The following is a 19,459-nucleotide window of genomic DNA, read 5'->3' as shown; positions in this document are numbered from 1 at the left end:
TTTTCATTGCTAAGTGGTGCAGTCATAACAGTGCAGTGCCATGTGACCGTTGCATTGCTTACCAATGGGAATTTCAGCTGTTCCAATTGCCATCATTAATCACATCTCACTGATGGCAAAGACCCATCCCACCTTGGACCTCCTGGCCCTGAGCCTGGTAAGGTTTCTCCTCTGCCTCGTCTGGAATCCTCCTATCTGCCTATCTCCACCCACCCACCCACCCATCTCTGCTGACTGCCTATCTGTGGCCACCAGCTGCCCCTGCTGTGCACCCACTCCTGCCACTGCTGCATCCACTGCACCATGTACTACTACTGTACCAGCCAGAGCCTTCTTTCATGCTGTGCAGCTGGGGCTTCTCTTGTGCCCAGGGTATCCGTTTGTGTGTCAGCTAGGGCCTCCATTTGCCCTCCACCCAGGGTTTCCATTCACATCCCACCCAGGGTTTCTCTTTGTGTGCAAGCCAGGGCTTCTGTTCATGCCTGCCCAGAGCTGCCTTTTGCAAAAGAAAAATCTGGCCATACTGGCACAAAAGGATCCATCAAATAGACCTTCTTTCACACTGGCACTGCTGGCGCTTCTTTCACCAGTGACCAAAAGAAAGAACTGGCTAGAAGGATCCTTCTTTCACCTTGGCTCAGCTGGGGCCTTCTTTTACAAGCCAGGCTTCTTTCACCAAAGGCCTTGGGTGAGGTATGAACGAGTGAGGCCGTGGCAATTGAGCTAATGGAGGGCATTAATGTATTCCCTTAGCAGGGTGCGAGACAAACCTGGCTGCACCAGCACAAAAGATGATGATGCAAAAAAAGCTGCCCCAGCCGGTACAGTAGTGGCATTTGGTGCAATGGATGCAGGGCTTGTTAAAGCTGGGCAGTAGATGCAGCTGGCAGAAATGGGTAGGCAGTTCGGCAGCCAAAAAAACGCTTGTAAATGTGGGTGGGCCCAACTTTTGTTAATGTGACAAGGATGCTTCAGTGGTCAGAACTCATTATAACTTTGAACAGTTTCTGAACGAATGGACATTAAGCAAGGACTACTTGTATTCAACCTATATGCTGAATATATATTAAAGAAACTGGATTAGAAGAAGATGAGTGGAGGAAGAAACATCAATTACTATGTGCTATACTGGTAATACTACTCTTCCAGCAACTTCTTACTAAAGCCAAGGAGTGGAGTGAAAAAAAGGAGACTAAAATTAAATACAGTATAAAGAAGCCCAAACTAATGACAATACAACAACTAACCTTAGAATTGATAATGAAGGTATTGAAGTGATACTTAGCTTCGGCATTTTACAATCAACCTTCAACAGCAAAGAAACAGGTAATCAAGAAATATGCTACAGACTAGCAACTCAGTAGAATAGCTACAGGATTTTCAGATTCCATGATGTTCCTCTATCTACAAAGTTCACAATAATGCAACTCACGACATTCTTTGTGTTACTGTCTGGAAACAAAAACTGGATTTTGAAGAAACAGGATAGAAAGAGTTTTGACGCTTTAGAAATTTGGTGTTAGAGAAGATTCATGACATTGCTATGTATAGCCAAAACAAAAACTCAGACCCAAACAAATGACTCATCAAACAACCGAGCACTTTTATTCTGGCACAAATGACCAGACTCAAATTATCCTACTTCAGACACATTATGCAAAGACCTAGCTCTCTCGAGAAGGAAAGGTGAAAGGAAAGAGAAGACCAAAGCAAAGTGGATGAACACAATTACAATGATGCTAGCCAAAAGGATAGGTTAGGTATATTATCATGGAGAAAACCTATGTCAGTAAGAAGTGGCCCTAATTGAATAGAACAAAATCTATTCATCTATCCCTCAGTATCATTAAAGGTGATAATCAACACCTGAACTGCACCCAAAAGTCACTGACAACCAGCACAGCTCACAGAACATAGTGGTGCCATAGAGGCATATTGAAGCATGCCTACACTGCTACATTAAACAGATGGGGTGCACAGATCTTTGCAAAGGTTGAGGGAAGCAATAAAAATATTCTCCCAGATAATTAAGGTGGAAAGAGACCAATGCATTATAATAACAAAGTCAAATGTACATACAGCCTAAAGAAAACATAACATAACATAACATCAGAGTTGGAAGGGACCTTGGAGGCCTTCTAGTCCAACCCCCTGCCCAGGCAGGAAACCCTACACCATCTCAGTCAGATGGTTACAACTGAGATGAGAACTGGAATATCACAGGAAAAGAAATTTAAGGTGGCATTTAAATGAGAATGGCCTGGACCTGACATGACACAATTTAAGAACATAGACTGTGAGGTACAGTGGGAAAAAAAAATCCTATGTCACGGAATGGCTTGGCATAAGCATCTCAACACTAAACTCTAGCAATGGCATCATATTTCTCTGCAATACACATTCTGGTTTTTGGCAACCTAATAGTGATAGGTACTTCATCATCTAAGAATTTTAGGCACATGGATTGTTTTTTTGCAGGGTCAGTCAAGCTAATACAGTTTTCAATCCTGCATGTGTCCAATGTAAAGCACAGGGCAGACTCCCTGAGCTGCCCCACAAATGTTTTAGAGAGCAAATTCCCAGATGCATATACACCGAGTTGTCTCAAAATAATTTGTAAATTATTCAAATCAAATATTTATTATGGTCAAAGGCCAGCACAAGGAGAGTGAAGGATTAAATTAGCAAGCATAAAAATACATCAAAATCTAAAAAATAATTAAAAGTTAAAAGACGTAAAAGAGAAAGTAAATATAAAAAAAAACCTGAAGTCTAAAAAGGAATCTAAAAGGAGGGGTAGAAGCATTAGATTGGTGTAGAGGAGCATTAAGGCTAGCATGTGGCTGACTAAATCTATCACAGTAGAGAGCACTCTAGTATGACAAGCTAGATGCTAATTGGGACTAGTTTATCGCACAAGTCATCGTCTGACAGATTTTAAGCACTGCTGTGCAGAACCTGGCAACATTGTATGTTATAGCAGGATTAATATATGAAAGCAGCAGGGAGCTGTGGATTTGTCTTGTGCACCCTGGGTATTTATGTAATATTGGTGAGATATGTCTAGTATGAATCTCTGTAGTTCATGCAAGGGGGAAGCAGATGTTCTGTTGTTTTTGCGTATCTAGAGTCACACAGCCACTTTCTCTCCAAGGAATTTTCCTGTATTGGCCTTCAAGGATAGCTAAGGGGAAGGCATGACATCCTACCAAAGTAAAACCCTTGACGGTTACCTACTTCAGTATGCAAATTATTTGTATATGTACATTTATAGAAGCCCACCAATTTATATTAAACAATGATAAATCTACTCTACGAAAAGGAACAGTATTTGTAGAAAATACCTCATAAATCTGATGCAAGCAATCTTATCCTGATTCATAACTTATGATTTAATTACTTTCTAATAATAAAAGCACTAGACCAGAATAATATTACCATCTCAATAGGATTATAAAGTGGGAACACCTAGAGAAAAATAATCAAAGCTGATACAATCAATTTCGCCTTTGAATCTTGAAAAACCAAATTGTGTTTTCTTATTTCTGCAGTGTTTCATTATTTGTAAATATTTAATTTTACACTGTTGTCCTTAGACTTTGCTGAAATGATTTATACTTAGTGTAGGCATATTTAGGATTCAGAAGAAGATCACTTCAAATAGATATTAACTATTTGAATAAATTTATTCAGGCTGTGCTATAATAGATAGGCACACATCTCCAAAAATTGGGGTGCTACATCCTGGCATAGAACAACATATCTTACTTCAATCTTCAAGAAGAATAAGAACTGTTTTATGTAAAATATAATGTGCTTTGACTGCTGCAGATTGATTTGGGGAGTACTGAATATTTATAAACACATTACAAAAACAAATTTACCATTTTGGCCGTCAGCTATGTTTGAAAGCACTCAAATATTTATGCTATCCACAGCCTAACTCATACAAGTTCATTCCTTCTAATTTATTATCCAGTGTAATAAGCTAATAAGCAGATTTTCTTAGCTAATGTGTTGCTTTGTGCTTTCATATTTCTATATTTGTAAATAGTTGAAAATGCCATTCAACATACTAACGTCAACAAAATGTGAGAAATGGTACAATACTAGCTGAAAATGGAACTTATTGACAATCCAATTCCACTCTTATCTATCTTACTCAAAACATCAGCACAAAGTATCTTTGATTCCATGTAGCTTCTTCTGCTGGTGAAGGAAAATGAACAGCTACAGCAAGCTTCTCTCTCACACTTGATTCTGAATTAGTTTGTATTTTAGGTCTAGGCTTATAATATTTTTTTTGGGGGGGGGAATCAATTGTATTATCCAACACATAATATTTATAATATATTTTTGTTTTGCCCTAAATAGAGTTTGCTTAAGAAACATCCAGTATGGCTACATAGTCCTGTTGGTTACTTGAGAGAGAATATGACTATCAACAGAAAAAAAGATTCATCTAAGCATGACTGATCCAGCCTAGCATCTTAATAACAAGAAACAGAGTCACAGAATAGTAAACAACTTTGAAGAAATCACAATTAGACAAAGGTGAAGTAAAATTGTATTTGCTCCTATGGTAATAAATAGCAATCATTTTTATGTATTTAAAATCTTAGTTATTTTCTTTACATATGGGTGGTTATGTCTAAGTACATGTTTGATTATTGTAATGTCATACGTTTTTCTTTTACCTTACAGGAAATACCTTAAAGAATCAATGGGTTAGTTACATGATACGAATTATTAGATCAGGTTATAGAAACATACTGAGCAATTTTACAGAATTTCAGACTTTAAATAATCTATAATAAAACTATAGCATTTGTGACAGCAAATTAAAGAGAAAATGACAAAAATAACAAAAATGGCTACATGAACATTGTTTAATTCCATATAATTGCAAGGTTGAACGACCCACGTATAATTATTGATTCTACTTTCGACTTTTGCAAAGTGAATACCCACACCTTCTAGCTTGCCCTCCTAGAATCAAAATGCCTCCCAAATCTTGCTAATAGGAAGGCAATACAAATTGTGATTTTTCTACTGGACCTTATGGGCCTAAATAATATCACTGTATTTGGCAACTGTAAATTGCATATAATCTAAATAATAGATGGCGTACTGGTATGAATATATAAATATCAATATAATAAACTTCTAGGAGTGTGAAAATCTCATAGAATGTCCCAGTTTTGAGTACAAAACAGGCCATCCCGTATTTTGAAAGTGTTTTGGAGTTTAAATATCTTTATTTCAAACTTGAGACATCCCCAGAATGCTTGAACCATCCCATTTTATGCTTGAAACTAGATGTTTCATAAAAGTTCATGCACAAAACATTTAGAAATAGAATATTTCTATTTCTATTTTGTTTTATGTTACTTTCTTTGCATCTTTATTTTTAAACACGTCTCTCCCTTGACTTATAGAGAAATATAAAATATTTTTCCTGAACTCTATAGTTATTACAGATACTCATGCAAACACTGCATTATAACCAGATTAATAATCTGCTTTTCTCCAAATCTGTATTTTAGTTCCATAATCCCATTATGTCTTCCCTCTGAGTAGAATGCAAAATTCTGCATAATTATTTTCATTTTTAGGTTCCAATAAATTGGTTAAAAAGTTTGAAAATAATTCACACCTAATTTATTTTATCAGGAACAAAGTCTGATCAACTAAATTTGAATTCAATTTCAAATTTCATAAAATCACAGTTATTCCTGAGATGGAGTGAAGCTTAAGGAGATACAAAAAAGCAGTTTGTTATTCAAGAAAAGTTCTATTCTATAAGTATCCTAAGGAACTGCAAAATATTTTAATAGTAATGATTATCCATTATACTTCTAGTATTGCTGCTAACTCTTTGATACAAATATTAAACTTACATAATTCAAATTTTCAAATAAAGTTACAATTCAAGTTATCAACAAAATACCAATGGAACAAAAGGCAATTGTTCTGTTATGGCAGGGATGTCCAAACGTGGCCCCTTGAAGAGTGTGGATGTCAACTCCCAGAATTCCCCTGCTAGCAACTTGTTCATATTTATAGCTCATGCTGGCGGGGGAATTCTGGGAGTTGAAGTCCACCACTCTTCAAGGGACCAAGTTTGGACACCCCTGTGTGTTAGGATATATAATTACTGATCCTCCTCAAATTTTTTAAAGAAAATATATGCAAAAAACGTGGAAAAAACCGACTAAGCTAAGTTATAGAAATATTAACATGGCATTCTGTAAACACTGGTAATTTGGATTAAAAAATCTTGAAGTATTTAAAATAAATACATTTCTGGCAGACTTATTTCGCCACAATAATAATTTTGACTGGGTTTAGTAACAATCTCAAGGTAACCAGAACTACTGTTTCTACAATGCAAGCAACAGTTTCCAGAACAAGACCGCTGATATTCACAAATCATGTAACTTGTAGCATAAAATTAATATTATGCAGTAATTTGAAACAGGCTTTCCAACACTTGAGCTGGTTAGATGTATACACCACCACATATTTGAAATGAAATATGTTATATAAGAATTGCAATTTAGTACATAAATTAATGCTTTTATTATAAGAAATACCATTGCACTCTTTTTGCAATTCAGTTGCAAAAAAGGGCCCTGAAGTATATAGGGTCACATAGGAAACATCTGTGTACCTTAAAATATGTGTATCTTTTCCCAGGATTGCACAGCAGCTTACAAAAAAAATGCCCCAACTTTAAGGAGTTGCAGATTGCAATATTTTGCACCCAGGATACTCCAAAAGACCTTTTAAAAATTGAGTATCTCAGCACTACACAATAAAAATAAATAATTATTTCATCCTTTCAATTTATAATCCACATAATTCAACCTCCCTAATTTGTTTGCTAATGGATTTTCTTTAGTATTCTTTTTAGACCTGGCAGGGCATAATGTTTCTCCAACTAAGTCTTAACTGCTTAATAATAGATTTTCCGATCTATAAAAGGCAGTTTGCATGCTCATGCAACTTTGTTTTAAGTCAGAGTAGAATAAGCAAGGAATGCTTTAGTGCTGTTTGAAGAATAGCACTTAATCTCTGCTGACTTCTTATCAGAACAAAGTTCTATTAAGGAATGATTTCTCATATATTATGCTGACTTCCCATTAATCCTAGGGATTAGCTATTTTAAGAGAGGGTTCTAAAACATCCAGATGCTCCCCAACTTTACGGAAGCCTTCTCACTAACATAAAGCATATATAGTATGACCTAACCTTTTCCCACAAACTATTCTAAAAAGAATATGCTATGGAAACATATTCTAATGTGACACTGCTTCTGAATAGAATAATACCATTTTAGACAACGCTGAATACTTTCAAAACTTTCCCTACATTCTGCATCGCATAAGATTAAACATCTGAATTCAATTCATAGGTGTAATTTTAATTATCTACCAAATAAATTCGATACTAGGATAAATAACCACTGCTTCTACTCTTTCATCCATTTTTACCACGGAATTCCTGCAGCAATTTTTATTTTACTTTTTTTTAAAAATCCAGCTTGGTCTTACCTCATCCCACTCGGAAGCAAAGGAAGGTGATTTCTCCAGCCTTTTTTTCCCAGTGCTACAATTGGAAAGGGATTCACTTCTGCTCCCCATAGTATCGTCCTCTGTTGGTGAGGTGGTCAAAAGGTCAGAATCCGATTTTGATAAGCTACGGCTAAGTTTGAGGTCTGCTTTGGACTTGCTTCCTGGATGAACTCTTCCCACAACACTGCTCTTGTCTCCATCCTCAGCACTACCGGGGTGCTGTGGCAAATGGGGATGTGCCAAAGTTCCAGAATCCAACTTGTCACGGATATGGCGTATGGCTGAATAGACCACTTTATTTTGGTCTGCAGTACTAGATTGTACCGATCCAGAAGCCTCAACATTTTCCAGCTGCATAGCAGTTCCCTCTGTACTTCCTTTGCCCACAGCAGAAATGAGTCTCAAAGGGTCCTCATTTATGTCACACACCGGAGAAGAACCATGCAGAAGACCTGAGAATTGATCCAGTACCTGGGCATCTTGGACATCTGCTTGGCTGTGGCTTCTGTTGAACCTTTTTTGGTCTTCAAAAGGGTACGAAACCCCACCAAAATAAAACCCAACACATAAAGATCAAGAGAAACAGGATTTTAGCTTTTCTCTCTCAGAGAGAGAGAGAGAGAGAAAGAAAGAAAAGAAGAAGAAAGAACAGCATTGTTCAGAGTACTCAGATTTTACCCAAGTTGGAGCATTTATGAAATTCTAAACAGTGGCCTGATTTATGCAATCTGGCAGCCCACTCTGTTTCATTTTATTCCTGTTAACACTAACAATCAGCCCTTGCTATATAAGGTTTGGAGAAGTGCTAACTATACCCAGCAAAGGGGGGAGGGGAGAGACTGAGTCTCCTGGAACATATTTCCATAAAGGCCAAAGTGTTATTTAGAGCAACACTCCCTATTCCTTGGCACAGAATGCTGGGTGGGGAAAGATGAGCTGCAAACAACCTGCAAATATGAACAAATTCCCCCCTCCACCCGACAGCTGTTTCCTTCCCTGGTGACTTGAACTCACCTCCTTTTGCAACAGCAATAATTCCTTTAAAGCCTCACTTCGCGTTAACTAATTTCACTACATAAAATGGTCTCTTTTACTGCTGCAGTGAATTTCAGCTTGCAACATGTTTTGCAGCAGAGAGGTAACATTATAACTAGACTCATGCTTTAATATATTGTATCAAAAATCAGAACCTGATTAAAGCATGAATAATTCACTGGTGTAAATTATGGAAAAGCTTATAGCAAAGAGCCACTCTGAACAAAAATCATTAATGTGTTGCCTAATATTTAATATTGATAAAAGCCAAGTTATGCAACCTAGGCTCTTCACAATGGTACTTTACTCATTGGAGAATATCTGAGAAACAGAAAGTGAAGCTTTTTTATATGGTACTTATCTTAGATTGGACATACAAGCATAGATATGAAAGTTATTAACTTCAAATTAAATTACCCTAGTTGGCTCTATTTGGCTAAAGTTATGTTGCATTTTGCAATGATTCAGTAGTGCTTCATTATTCCTAAATCAAATCAGAAAGTACTTATCTCTGATTCAATTGGAGCCTTTGTTGATTAATCAGTATGAAGAAATCAGAACAAATCAGGAAAGGTTCTTTGAGATACCTTATATAGTCATTTCTAAGGATTTTTCCATTTTACATGATATAAGCTTTTACAAGGCTAAATCATTACTCTTTTCTAAAATACTAAGCTGTGGCCGATATAACTTAATCACATTAAGCTCATTTGCTTTATGTATTCGTTAAATTTTTCTACAGGACATATTCTACATGAGGTTTGACAAAATTATATTTATTGGCAGCTATTCCTCTAAGTTTAAAAATTACTCAATATCTAAGAAAATACTTTTTATAAAACCACTTATTGCAAAGTATTTTAAGCATGTGTGCCAGAAATGTTTTTGCGTTTCTTACTCAAAATCACCAAGAGCAAGACTTTTTTTGGTCTGAGAGCATTTTACAGAACAAAATTACATCCAGACCAGATTTATATTAAAATTCTTATCTTGAAATGTATGTAGCAGAGGAAATGTAACAGTCTAAGCTACCTTTCACTGTCAAATCTTTCCCATCAAAGTGTAAATGACAAGTCTCCAGAGGAAGTATGGTGTCTAAGAGGAACATCTTGTCTGCTTTCATAGATTTGCTATGATAATATATTAATAGCAACATATATGAAAAGATGAATAAAATGCCTCTGCACTTTACTGTTTGCACAAAATGCACAATATGGCATCTATAAACAGTGTTAACATTTCGCAACACTGATATCAGAGGGTGGAAGAGCTGCTGACAGTGTGTATCGCACACTGAAACATTTCATTCTTCCAAAGGCAGCTATGAAGCCCAACAAAGCGGTCACTGTTGTAATGAAACTGTGGTTGTGTTCCCCATCTCCCCAAAGCAAAACAACAAATGAAAAAGTATCTGCTAGCATGAGCAAAGGCCTATAAGGGACATTTGAAATTTTTTTGTCATGCTAGCTAGATCAAAGGATTCTTGCATATATTAAAAAGCAAATATCTTTTTTTTTTCTGTATAGGTTTCTATCAAGTTGGAATGATTCAGAATGATTTCCTACCTTTTGGCATCTCAACCAGCTGAGATTCAGGACTTGGATATTGTTCAGAATGGCTAGAAGAGAAATTGGACGAAGCTTGGCAATTTAATGGCCACTGACCATCCTGAGAAGATAGACCTTTTCGTGACCATATCTGCAAAGAATTGTGTAAAATGTAATGAATTTATTAATTTGCAGGATTTTGCAAAAATGTTTTAAATTTGAACCATGCTGCATCTGAACTGTCTTGTGTTGAAAACACCCTGTTTCAAAAGCAAACAGCTGTCTCAAATTCAAAGCAGGATGTTTTGACTATTCTGGAGGTGCCTTGAACTTGAAACTTCCAATAAATATTGTACCGTCTGATAGTTTTAAAATGGCTTTTCTTAATACTACAGCTTAAAATGTTTTCACTCATAACAACATGTATCTGTTGCATTGTATATATGTGCGTTGTTGCATGCAGTAGTGTCAAGTCAACTTTCACAATGACAGTCCTCAGCAGAGCAGAGTTTTCTTCTCCACATACTCCTCAAATACACTCCAGAAGCCAAGTCCTTCCATAGCAGACTTAAGAAGGAGTAACAGAGGAAGGAGAAAAAGAGAAAGTTCCTAGGTATGAGTGAACATCTACTGGCATATTGGATATAATCTATATTAAAATTATATCTGTCTTACCTGTGGCTGGACACTGCAGGTAGCACCTAAAGATGATTCACCTAAGAATTTAAAAATAAAAATATTTTTAATATTTGCAATACAAATCTGTCTTTAGCTAATTACTGTTAAAAACAAGACATTGCTACTGTATCCACATAATTAAAGGAACTGGCTTGTACGATGGGTGTCTTCAGAACTCTGTATCCGATCTTTAAGGAAGAATTATCACCTTGGTGCTTGAGACATGATGCATTTTAGATAACCGGGCAAGCAATGCTGAACTGTGGAATTTCAGTTTCTATGTTGAAATCAGAAACACTACTGCTGATGTAAGTAGAGGTCCATTATTTTTATTGCAGCCCTGCGCTTCTGGACCTCATTCGGGTTATTATGATTTATTCTCATTAAACAAGCCTTCACACTGCAAATAGGAAATTTTCAGTCTTGACCATGACTTTATAGTTCAATCCAGAAGATATGAAATTTATATCTCCTTAAGGTGCCCCCTATGGCTATAATACTTGTTCCATGCCAACTCTACCATACCTGGAAATATTGATTTGCTGTTTAGTTCTTTTCCTCCTGAAAGATCATTTTCCTACCATCTTTTGAGATATAAGGCACCGGAGACAGTTCTTTCTCTCCTAAAAAGTGCCAGCCATTCACCAGCCATTCTCAGTAGCTAGAAATGTACAGAATTAAAGCTCTGGAGTAATAAAACCTTCATTCATGATTCATGCTTCTACTATTCCTTATCCACTGGTGCAGAGTGCACTTTTCCTTACAACCAGTATTGAAAATGCCTTTCCATAGTGCCAGGATTGAAAGAGAAAAAGGGCTACGATATATCAAAAGTATTAACAATCTTTGCCTTGATAAAACACGTTTGGAGGCCAAAGAATAATGGATAGGAATGAACACAGTAGCCTTATCATGTTTGAACAGTACTGAAAACAAGACCTTAAAGCAGTTGTGGCTGCTTCTCAATCATAAGGCTGAAGGTTCCAGCATCAAGAAAACATAACCTGCCAGTTCAGGTAGTCCTCAACTTATGACAATTGAGCCCAAAATTTATGTTGTTAAATGACAAATTTGTTAAATGAGTTTTGCCCCATTTTACGGCTTTTCTTGCCACATTTGTTAAGTGAATCACTGCAGTTGTTAAATTAGTTAACAGATTATTAAGTGAATCTGGTTTCCCCTTCGACTTTGCTTGTCAGAAGGTTTGCAAAGATGATCGCATGACTCCGGGATACTGCAACCATCATAAATATGAGTCAATTGCCAAGCACCTGAATTTTATTCACATGACCATGGGGATGCTGCAATGGTCATAAGTGTGAAAAATGGTCATAAATCACTTTTTTCAGTGCTGTTGTAATTTTGAATGGTCAATAAACCAACTGTTGTAAGTTGAAAACTACCTACACTGAGAAAATGCTACTTCCTGCTCTAAACTCTGCATCTAATGCTGTGTTGGTGAGCCTTCCTGGCATACGGAAGCAGCAGCACCAGTTTATAATCGCTTATCTCCAAAGAAGATATGGCTACCTACAATTGAATCCCAGAAGGTGGTGGGAGTATCAGTAATGGCCACTGATTGGAGTCAGAAAGCCAAAGGTGACACTTTACCATCTGCTGCAAAGTTGGGGCAATTCCTCAATATCATATTACTTAATATGTGGGGTGTGATTCTTCCTGGATGGAAGGCCATCAAAGAATGCTTTTTTCTCAACCATTTTGAAGTAGGCTTACTAGTAGAGCGCAATAGTAAACTGAATGCAAAAGCAACACAATTTTTCAGAGCCCTGTGTAAAGCCTGAGTATTTTTTCTGTATTTTTAATGCTTGCCTTTCAAAAGAAGAGTAATCATGTCTGGAGGGCATCATGAGCCTTCTATGTAAAGTTTTGAACATTCTGACCTGTCACTCATTTTGCAGCTTACTTTGCAAAGAGAATTACAATCCAGAGAAGGGAGGATGGATGATAGGTTATAGTTAGGAAGTTATTATAAGATCTTATTATAACTAATATAATATTATAATTAATGAATTATATGCATTTAGGAGCAGCAAGCTACAAGGGCAAGAAGTTGGATTGTGACTATTACCTTAGTGTGTTTGCACTGGGAAAGAGAGAGAGTTAACAAAAAAAATTAGTACCTGCCAATTTATAAGTCACAGCATTTTAAGAGCAGGTACAAGAGTCTGGAACTGAGGAAGAGCCTCCAGACTAAAACAAGCTGGTGAGGACACCATTGCTCTGAAATAATGGGACTGCAAAGCAGTTAACTTGTCTCTCATCTTGTCCTTTGAGATAAGTTGTATTAGTTTGAATGATCGCTTACTGATGGTGTATAATTCCAGCACTGGTAAATTTTTGTACTAGATCAGAGAGATCAGTATTGGAGCCGTGTTAGAATTATGGCCACAGAATTTTCAACTGATCCTGAACTTCTGAGTTGAGAATAAGACAAGAATTAAGATTATCCTGTATATTGGTTTTGTCCTTTTGTTGTTGTTGTTGTTGTTGTTGTTGTTGTTCATTTGGACTCAATGATATGTCTAAGATGGGACTCAGAGCTCAAAACTGATCCATGATCTTTTGTCAATTGAATCTAGGATGATCATGGGACAGCCACTATACTTCCCCCTCCCCCGGGTCTCCTCCATAATGAATGCTTTTCCTTGGTTCCTAAAAGAAATTGTTGTTCCAAACCTTACATTTATAAATGGAGAAAATATGGAATGAATCAGGTCTTCAACACTGCTGAATTGCTTTCTTAAGAGGTTTGTTCCCAGATTGAAGCCTAAAATCAGGACAATCTGTTCTTTGCTGTTCAGTAAAAGCCCGAGAATGGGAACAAATGTCAATGATACAACCCTTCACAACCCTCCATATGCACAGGAAGTGACAGATCTGATGGAGGTTGTCTACTGCTGCAGTGCATTTACTTATGAAATGGTGCCTTCAGTGTCAAGCACTTCTGTTGCAGGCATCAATAGCAAGAACTTTTTAGATATCTGTTAAGAGTTTGCAGCAATTCAATCAGCACACAAGTAAAGAATTCAACAGGATTCATTTATATAAGAGACTTCTTTATATACAATACCATACAGCAGAAGCCAGAACCAGAACTCAGAATCCAGAAGTACAGAATCAATAATCACAGAAGCTATAGAATCACAGAAGCACTCATATATATACAGATCAGTGAACCTAAGCCACGCCCAGGCTCCGAGCTGCCTGGGTCACCAAACAGTCCCCACTGGCTGACCAACTGTTACCATGTCTATTCCAATTCATGAACCCTTATATATTGACAAAATCAGCACTAGGGCAGGAAAAACTGGAAACAGGAAAAAAGGAAGAGCCACAAGTAGTTTTTGGTGGTCATGTATTTTAAACATTGTAAGCCATTGAGATATTTTTTGGAGTTGGGTGACCTCAAGAATTAATAAATTAAGTTAGATAATATTATGTTGTATGAGGGTAGAACTCCAATGGAAAAAAACTAAGTTCCTAGAATATTACAAAGAAGCAGTTCATGATGTGAATTCTTATTTATAGGTAAATGATAAAGAAGTACTGCAACTACTGGAGTCTGAAGACCATTCTCAGATGACAAAACTCCTGATGTTGCTGAAGATGCCACAGTTACTAGGCCAAGAACAATTGGTGTTAATATTTTTTGAGGACCTGAGATCAGAGGGTTGTAAGAATAGTTGCTAAGAAATGAGAAGTGCAGATGAAGAAGCCACATGCAGAAAAAACACAAATCCAAAAATTTGTCTTTAGCTAAACAAATTAATATGGAGAATGATCAGATGTTGCTTTTTCTGTGGTAGTGTAAAAGAAACTATGAGAAAAACTGAAAAATCATACTTAGGAGGGAGCACTTCCTGTTAAAAAAAAAGTTCAAGTTCAAAAAGTTTCCATTGATGACTGTAAAAATGTGCATAATTGATATGTGTGATGCATAGAGATTCGAAAAAGACCTTTCAGTTGTCCAGCGGACATCTCAAAACAGTAACTTTTAGCTATAGTTTAGAACTAAACTCCAGATAATAAAATATTGTAATTATGGGAAAGAATGAGGAATCATGCAAACTGAAGCCTTGTTGTAACTCATTTTTACAATATTAAAGTATGATTATTTTCTCCTACTGTTCACATAATGCTCTTTTTAATAAATGAGGATGTATGATTCAGAAGTCATGCTATTTTTATGAAGCAAATCAAAAATGTTCTATTTAAGAGATTAGTTTAATTCTTATTATTTAGTATTGCAATTGCTTATTGAAGTCATATGAACTAAAGAAGTTAGAAAAGTTATGCAACTACTGAATTAGTTTCTCCTGGAGAAAATATTAAACTAAATAGGCATTTCTCTCTAAAGCTACTTAAGAAATATTGTACAAAATCCACTGAAGTCAACTATTACAACAGAGAAATTTGGTATGACTTAATATGTTTCATATGAAAATAAATAAATTTAAAGAACATTATGCCTTATATCTGTACCTGAAAATACAATAGTACTAATTTCAAGTCAAAATGCACAAAGTCTAATGTGCTACCTTTTCAACAGCAATAGCTCTCATTATTAATTCTACCTTTATCAAAATATTGAAAAACCATTAGAATGTATAGGAAGAATAGAAACAATCAAACCTTTTTCTAATACAGTATGAAATTCAGGCTTGGAAAATGAACATATGAAGTACCCTCAAATCAGCCGATAAAATACAATTTGCAAAGAACTAAGATTGTTTCACAAACAAATCACATTAGCTGGCTCTTATAGATGTGAGAAATCAGTAATATGAGAGGGCAATGGACACTTTACCTAGGTCAGTAAGAGAATGAATGAATTTGCTAGGAACTGTGCAAAATAAAGAGAGCAAAGTGCATATGCATGAGCACACAAATTGAGAGAGCAAGGAGGAATTTCCAAAATAGCTGAGGTGTCTTGCAAAATACCGTGGCTACATTAACTATAGACTTTGCTTGGTTTTCTATAATAAACATACAACAAAAGTTTGAATCATTTTCTGTTACCAAGAAGCTACCGAAGCAAGAATATTTTAATCAGTCTTATGAAAAGAAATTGCTAGCTGCGTACAAAACTAAGTCAATTCCTCTAACTCAGGGGTCTGCAAACTTGGCTCTTTTAAGACTTGTGGACTTCAACTCTGGGAGTTGAAGTCCACAAGTCTTAAAAGAGCCAAGTTTGCAGACCCCTGCTCTAACTTAAAAGAAAAGCTGAAATATTTCAGTTTCTCACCTTCTGGCCAAAATTAGTTTTGGGGATAGCTAGTTATGTACAATTTGCAACAACAGTTTTTACCTTTTGTTTTTTTATCTACTGTAACATGTTTCTTTGTTTCTGCTGTTAGCAAGAGTTCATAAGGATGTTCTTCTTCTTCATCAGCTGTGCTCCCTCTACTTTTTCTCTTGGTGACTAAACCCTAATCAGACACAGGCATAAATTAATAATAATTCCATCTCTTATTATTAATTAATGAAACAATTGGTTACATTGTGAAAAAAAGCACTTTTTCTCAAATGGAAAATTTTCTAACAAATAAAAAATGAAGAACAATTTAAGTAGCACATATTTACGTATCAACTGAAAATTCTCCACTTTATAAAGTAATATTAAATACCTACAGAGTATCCAGATATATATCAATTGAAAATACTCTAAAGGACTGCCAGATACAAACCAGGCCATGGCATAAAATCCTGTCCAAAGCCTGCTGATATGGCAGTTAGGTAAAGGTAAAGGTAAAGGTTCCCCTCGCACATACGTGCTAGTCACTGCCGACTCTAGGGGGCGGTGCTCATCTCTGTTTCAAAGCCGAAGAGCCAGCGCTGTCTGAAGACGTCTCCGTGGTCATGTGGCCGGCATGACTCAATGCCAAAGGCGCACAGAACGCCGTTACCTTCCCACCAAAGATGGTCCCTATTTTTTCTACTTGCATTTTTACGTGCTTTCGAAACTGCTAGGTTGGCAGAAGCTGGGACAAGTAACGGGAGCTCACCCCGTTACACGGCAGCACTAGAGATTCGAACCACCGAACTGCTTTCGATCGACAAGCTCAGCTGTCTTAGCCCCTGAGCTACTAATAAATGTTTTTTTAATAAATGTTACATTACCCTCTAAATATATTAATGTATTGATATTCCTTCCACATCAATAACATCAAGGAGGACACATAAGGATGCTTACTACTGAGGATGCATCATGTTTTTTATCTTCATGTTCTTCTTCTTCATCAGGGGGAGGTTTTGCAGGAGGTGGTGGACGCTCTCTCTGTAATTTTGAAAAAATACTCATCAATGCCTCATTTCAAATTCATTTTTGATGCAACCTTCATGTATTTACTGCAACAAAGCAAACAAGTGATTTCATCAAAATGATGAAACACGTGATGTGGCCTCAGGATACAAACTGTGCCTTATCTTCTTACATACAACATTATAATAAAATACAAAAGTGGAGAGCCTGCATTATGTACATTTTGTCGCTTATCTTCCCTTGGACTTTGTGGGCCACACAGATGTCCTAACTATTTGGTACGCAACTTCTCTAATAACAAAATTGGCATAATTATTGTTCAACAAATATTTCACAGTCTTGGTAGGCAGTGCTTGATAGAGCAACCATAAAAGCTTTAGAAAAAAATATTCTGACACTGATTTCTGTTCAGAGGAGGTGAGCAGCCCAAGGTCACCCAACTGGCTTCTGTCCCTAAGGGAAAAGTAATCCCTGCATCTCCTCACTACTCCTTCAGTGCCTTAACTGGCTTTCCTATCTCTGATCTAGTAAATGCCAACCACTGATAACTTCAAAATAAATCTGCATATATTTTTGGCTGCATGTACAAATTCATGCTTAACTTTGTATATTTATAATAAACTACAATCACCCTTATTTTAATGTGCAATAAAAACTCCATAGTATGCTCAAACCCAATACTGTTCTTACCAACTCTGGTGGATCCTTTAAATAAAGCTGACTGCTTTCAGAGAAGCTAACTTAAGCTATTTTAATTAGCCTATAAAGCCTCCAAGCTCCCCCTGCTGGATTAAATGCATAAATTCTATGACAAACTGATTTGCTGGCCAATTAATATAGTAAAGCAGCGCAAACAAATCTAATATTCAGGATTATTACGGTAGAGTGATTTTTAATCGGAAGAAAACTGGATGAAAAAAATGTTCAAAAGAAAGTTACATTCTAGACAAGATTTTTTTTCCCCGTGCTCCTGAATGGTTAAACTGAGCTACATTCCCTAGCAAAAGATACAGTGGTAGAAATTCACCCAAATTCAAATAGCCATCACATTGTGAACTTGGAATAATTCCTGCAAGAATTTCATAACAGGGCATATGGCCTCTAGGTAGTCAGTAACCAAAGCCCTTAACAAACTTCCAAACTGTAAGGTAAAGGTAAAGGTTCCCCTCACACATATGTGCTAGTCATTGCTGACTATAGGGGGCGGTGCTCATCTCCGTTTCAAAGCCGAAGAGCCAGTGCTGTCCGAAGACGTCTCCGTGGTCATATGCCAGCATGACTCAACGCCAAAGGCGCACAGAACGCTGTTACCTTCCCACCAAAAGTGGTCCCTATTTTTTCTACTTGCATTTTTACGTGCTTTCGAAACTGCTAGGTTGGCAGAAGCTGGGATAAGTAACGGGAGCTCACCCCATTACACAGCAGCACTAGGGATTCGAACCGCCGAGCTGCCGACCTTTTGATCGACAAGCTCAACGTCCTAGCCCCTGAGCCACCGCGTCCCTTTACAATGTACAACTGTTTACAATGTGTCCCTTTACTGTACAACTGGGCTATTAACTTATTGCAAGTTTGAAGGCCTGCTCTTATATCCCAGCCTTTTTTCCATAAAAAGAAAAAGATAATACACATCAGGCTACATACAGGTCTCACTGCTGTCACTTTAATACCAGTCATCTCAGCTTCCCTGTTCACTGAATCTCTGTCTGAGGATCTTCCACTGGCTAGGCTGTCCAAAGAATGACAGGAGGTTGCATTGTACAGTACTTCATATGGACACTCTTCTGGCTTCCCATCAACATCTGTTATCAAGTCTGTCACTGCTTTCTCCACATTCCCTAAAGAAAGCAAACATGTTGGATCAGAAACAGTTCTATACATTTTCAGTAGCTGAAGTGATCCTATTCACAAACTCTGTTCTTTGAAACCCTGACTACAACCATTCCTTTCCACAATGCCAGAGGCATAAAAGGTGGATTTCATTATTTTCATAACTTTCTAATTCATATATCACCTTTGCATATGGCCTGGGAACTGGAATCATAATATACTTTGTCCACATCTGCAGTTATTTTGATGAGGGAATATGTGGATAGAGAGAGAACTAGTACTTGACCCCTACAGATCACCAATGAAATATGCTAGATTTTTAAAAATCTTCTTTCACATTATTTTTAATATCTGTTTTAAGTTCTTGAAGGAGATGATGTAGAAATATTGGGAAGCCATTCCAGAATGTTCTTTATAATCCAAATTAGCTCAGGTAGAAACAGTACTATATAAGTCTGCTCAACAGTAAGAGTTTATCTGAATTGAAATGACAAGTTTTTTAAGGAACC

The 19,459-nt window shown here is 36.8% G+C and overlaps 1 protein-coding gene across 16 annotated transcripts in view; it reads right to left on the bottom strand.

Annotated features, from left to right (window-relative positions):
* ANKS1A (ankyrin repeat and sterile alpha motif domain containing 1A) overlaps positions 1 to 19,459 on the bottom strand; it is a 130,609-nt gene that overhangs the window by 56,294 nt on the left and 54,856 nt on the right. For all 16 annotated transcript variants that reach the window (XM_058177549.1, XM_058177555.1, XM_058177547.1 and 13 more), the window contains 6 exons: positions 18,765 to 18,958; positions 17,052 to 17,135; positions 16,167 to 16,287; positions 10,835 to 10,875; positions 10,178 to 10,310; positions 7,557 to 8,101 (listed from right to left, as the gene is read on the bottom strand). In XM_058177549.1, coding sequence (XP_058033532.1) covers positions 7,557 to 8,101; positions 10,178 to 10,310; positions 10,835 to 10,875; positions 16,167 to 16,287; positions 17,052 to 17,135; positions 18,765 to 18,958 — 1,118 coding nt within the window. The remainder of the gene's footprint in view (positions 1 to 7,556; positions 8,102 to 10,177; positions 10,311 to 10,834; positions 10,876 to 16,166; positions 16,288 to 17,051; positions 17,136 to 18,764; positions 18,959 to 19,459) is intronic.

Source organism: Ahaetulla prasina, chromosome 3, assembly GCF_028640845.1.
Source record: "Ahaetulla prasina isolate Xishuangbanna chromosome 3, ASM2864084v1, whole genome shotgun sequence".
In the NCBI taxonomy this organism is placed as follows: Eukaryota; Metazoa; Chordata; class Lepidosauria; order Squamata; family Colubridae; genus Ahaetulla; species Ahaetulla prasina.
Note: the sequence above shows the minus strand (reverse complement) of the source record. Positions and strands in the feature narration are given on the sequence as shown.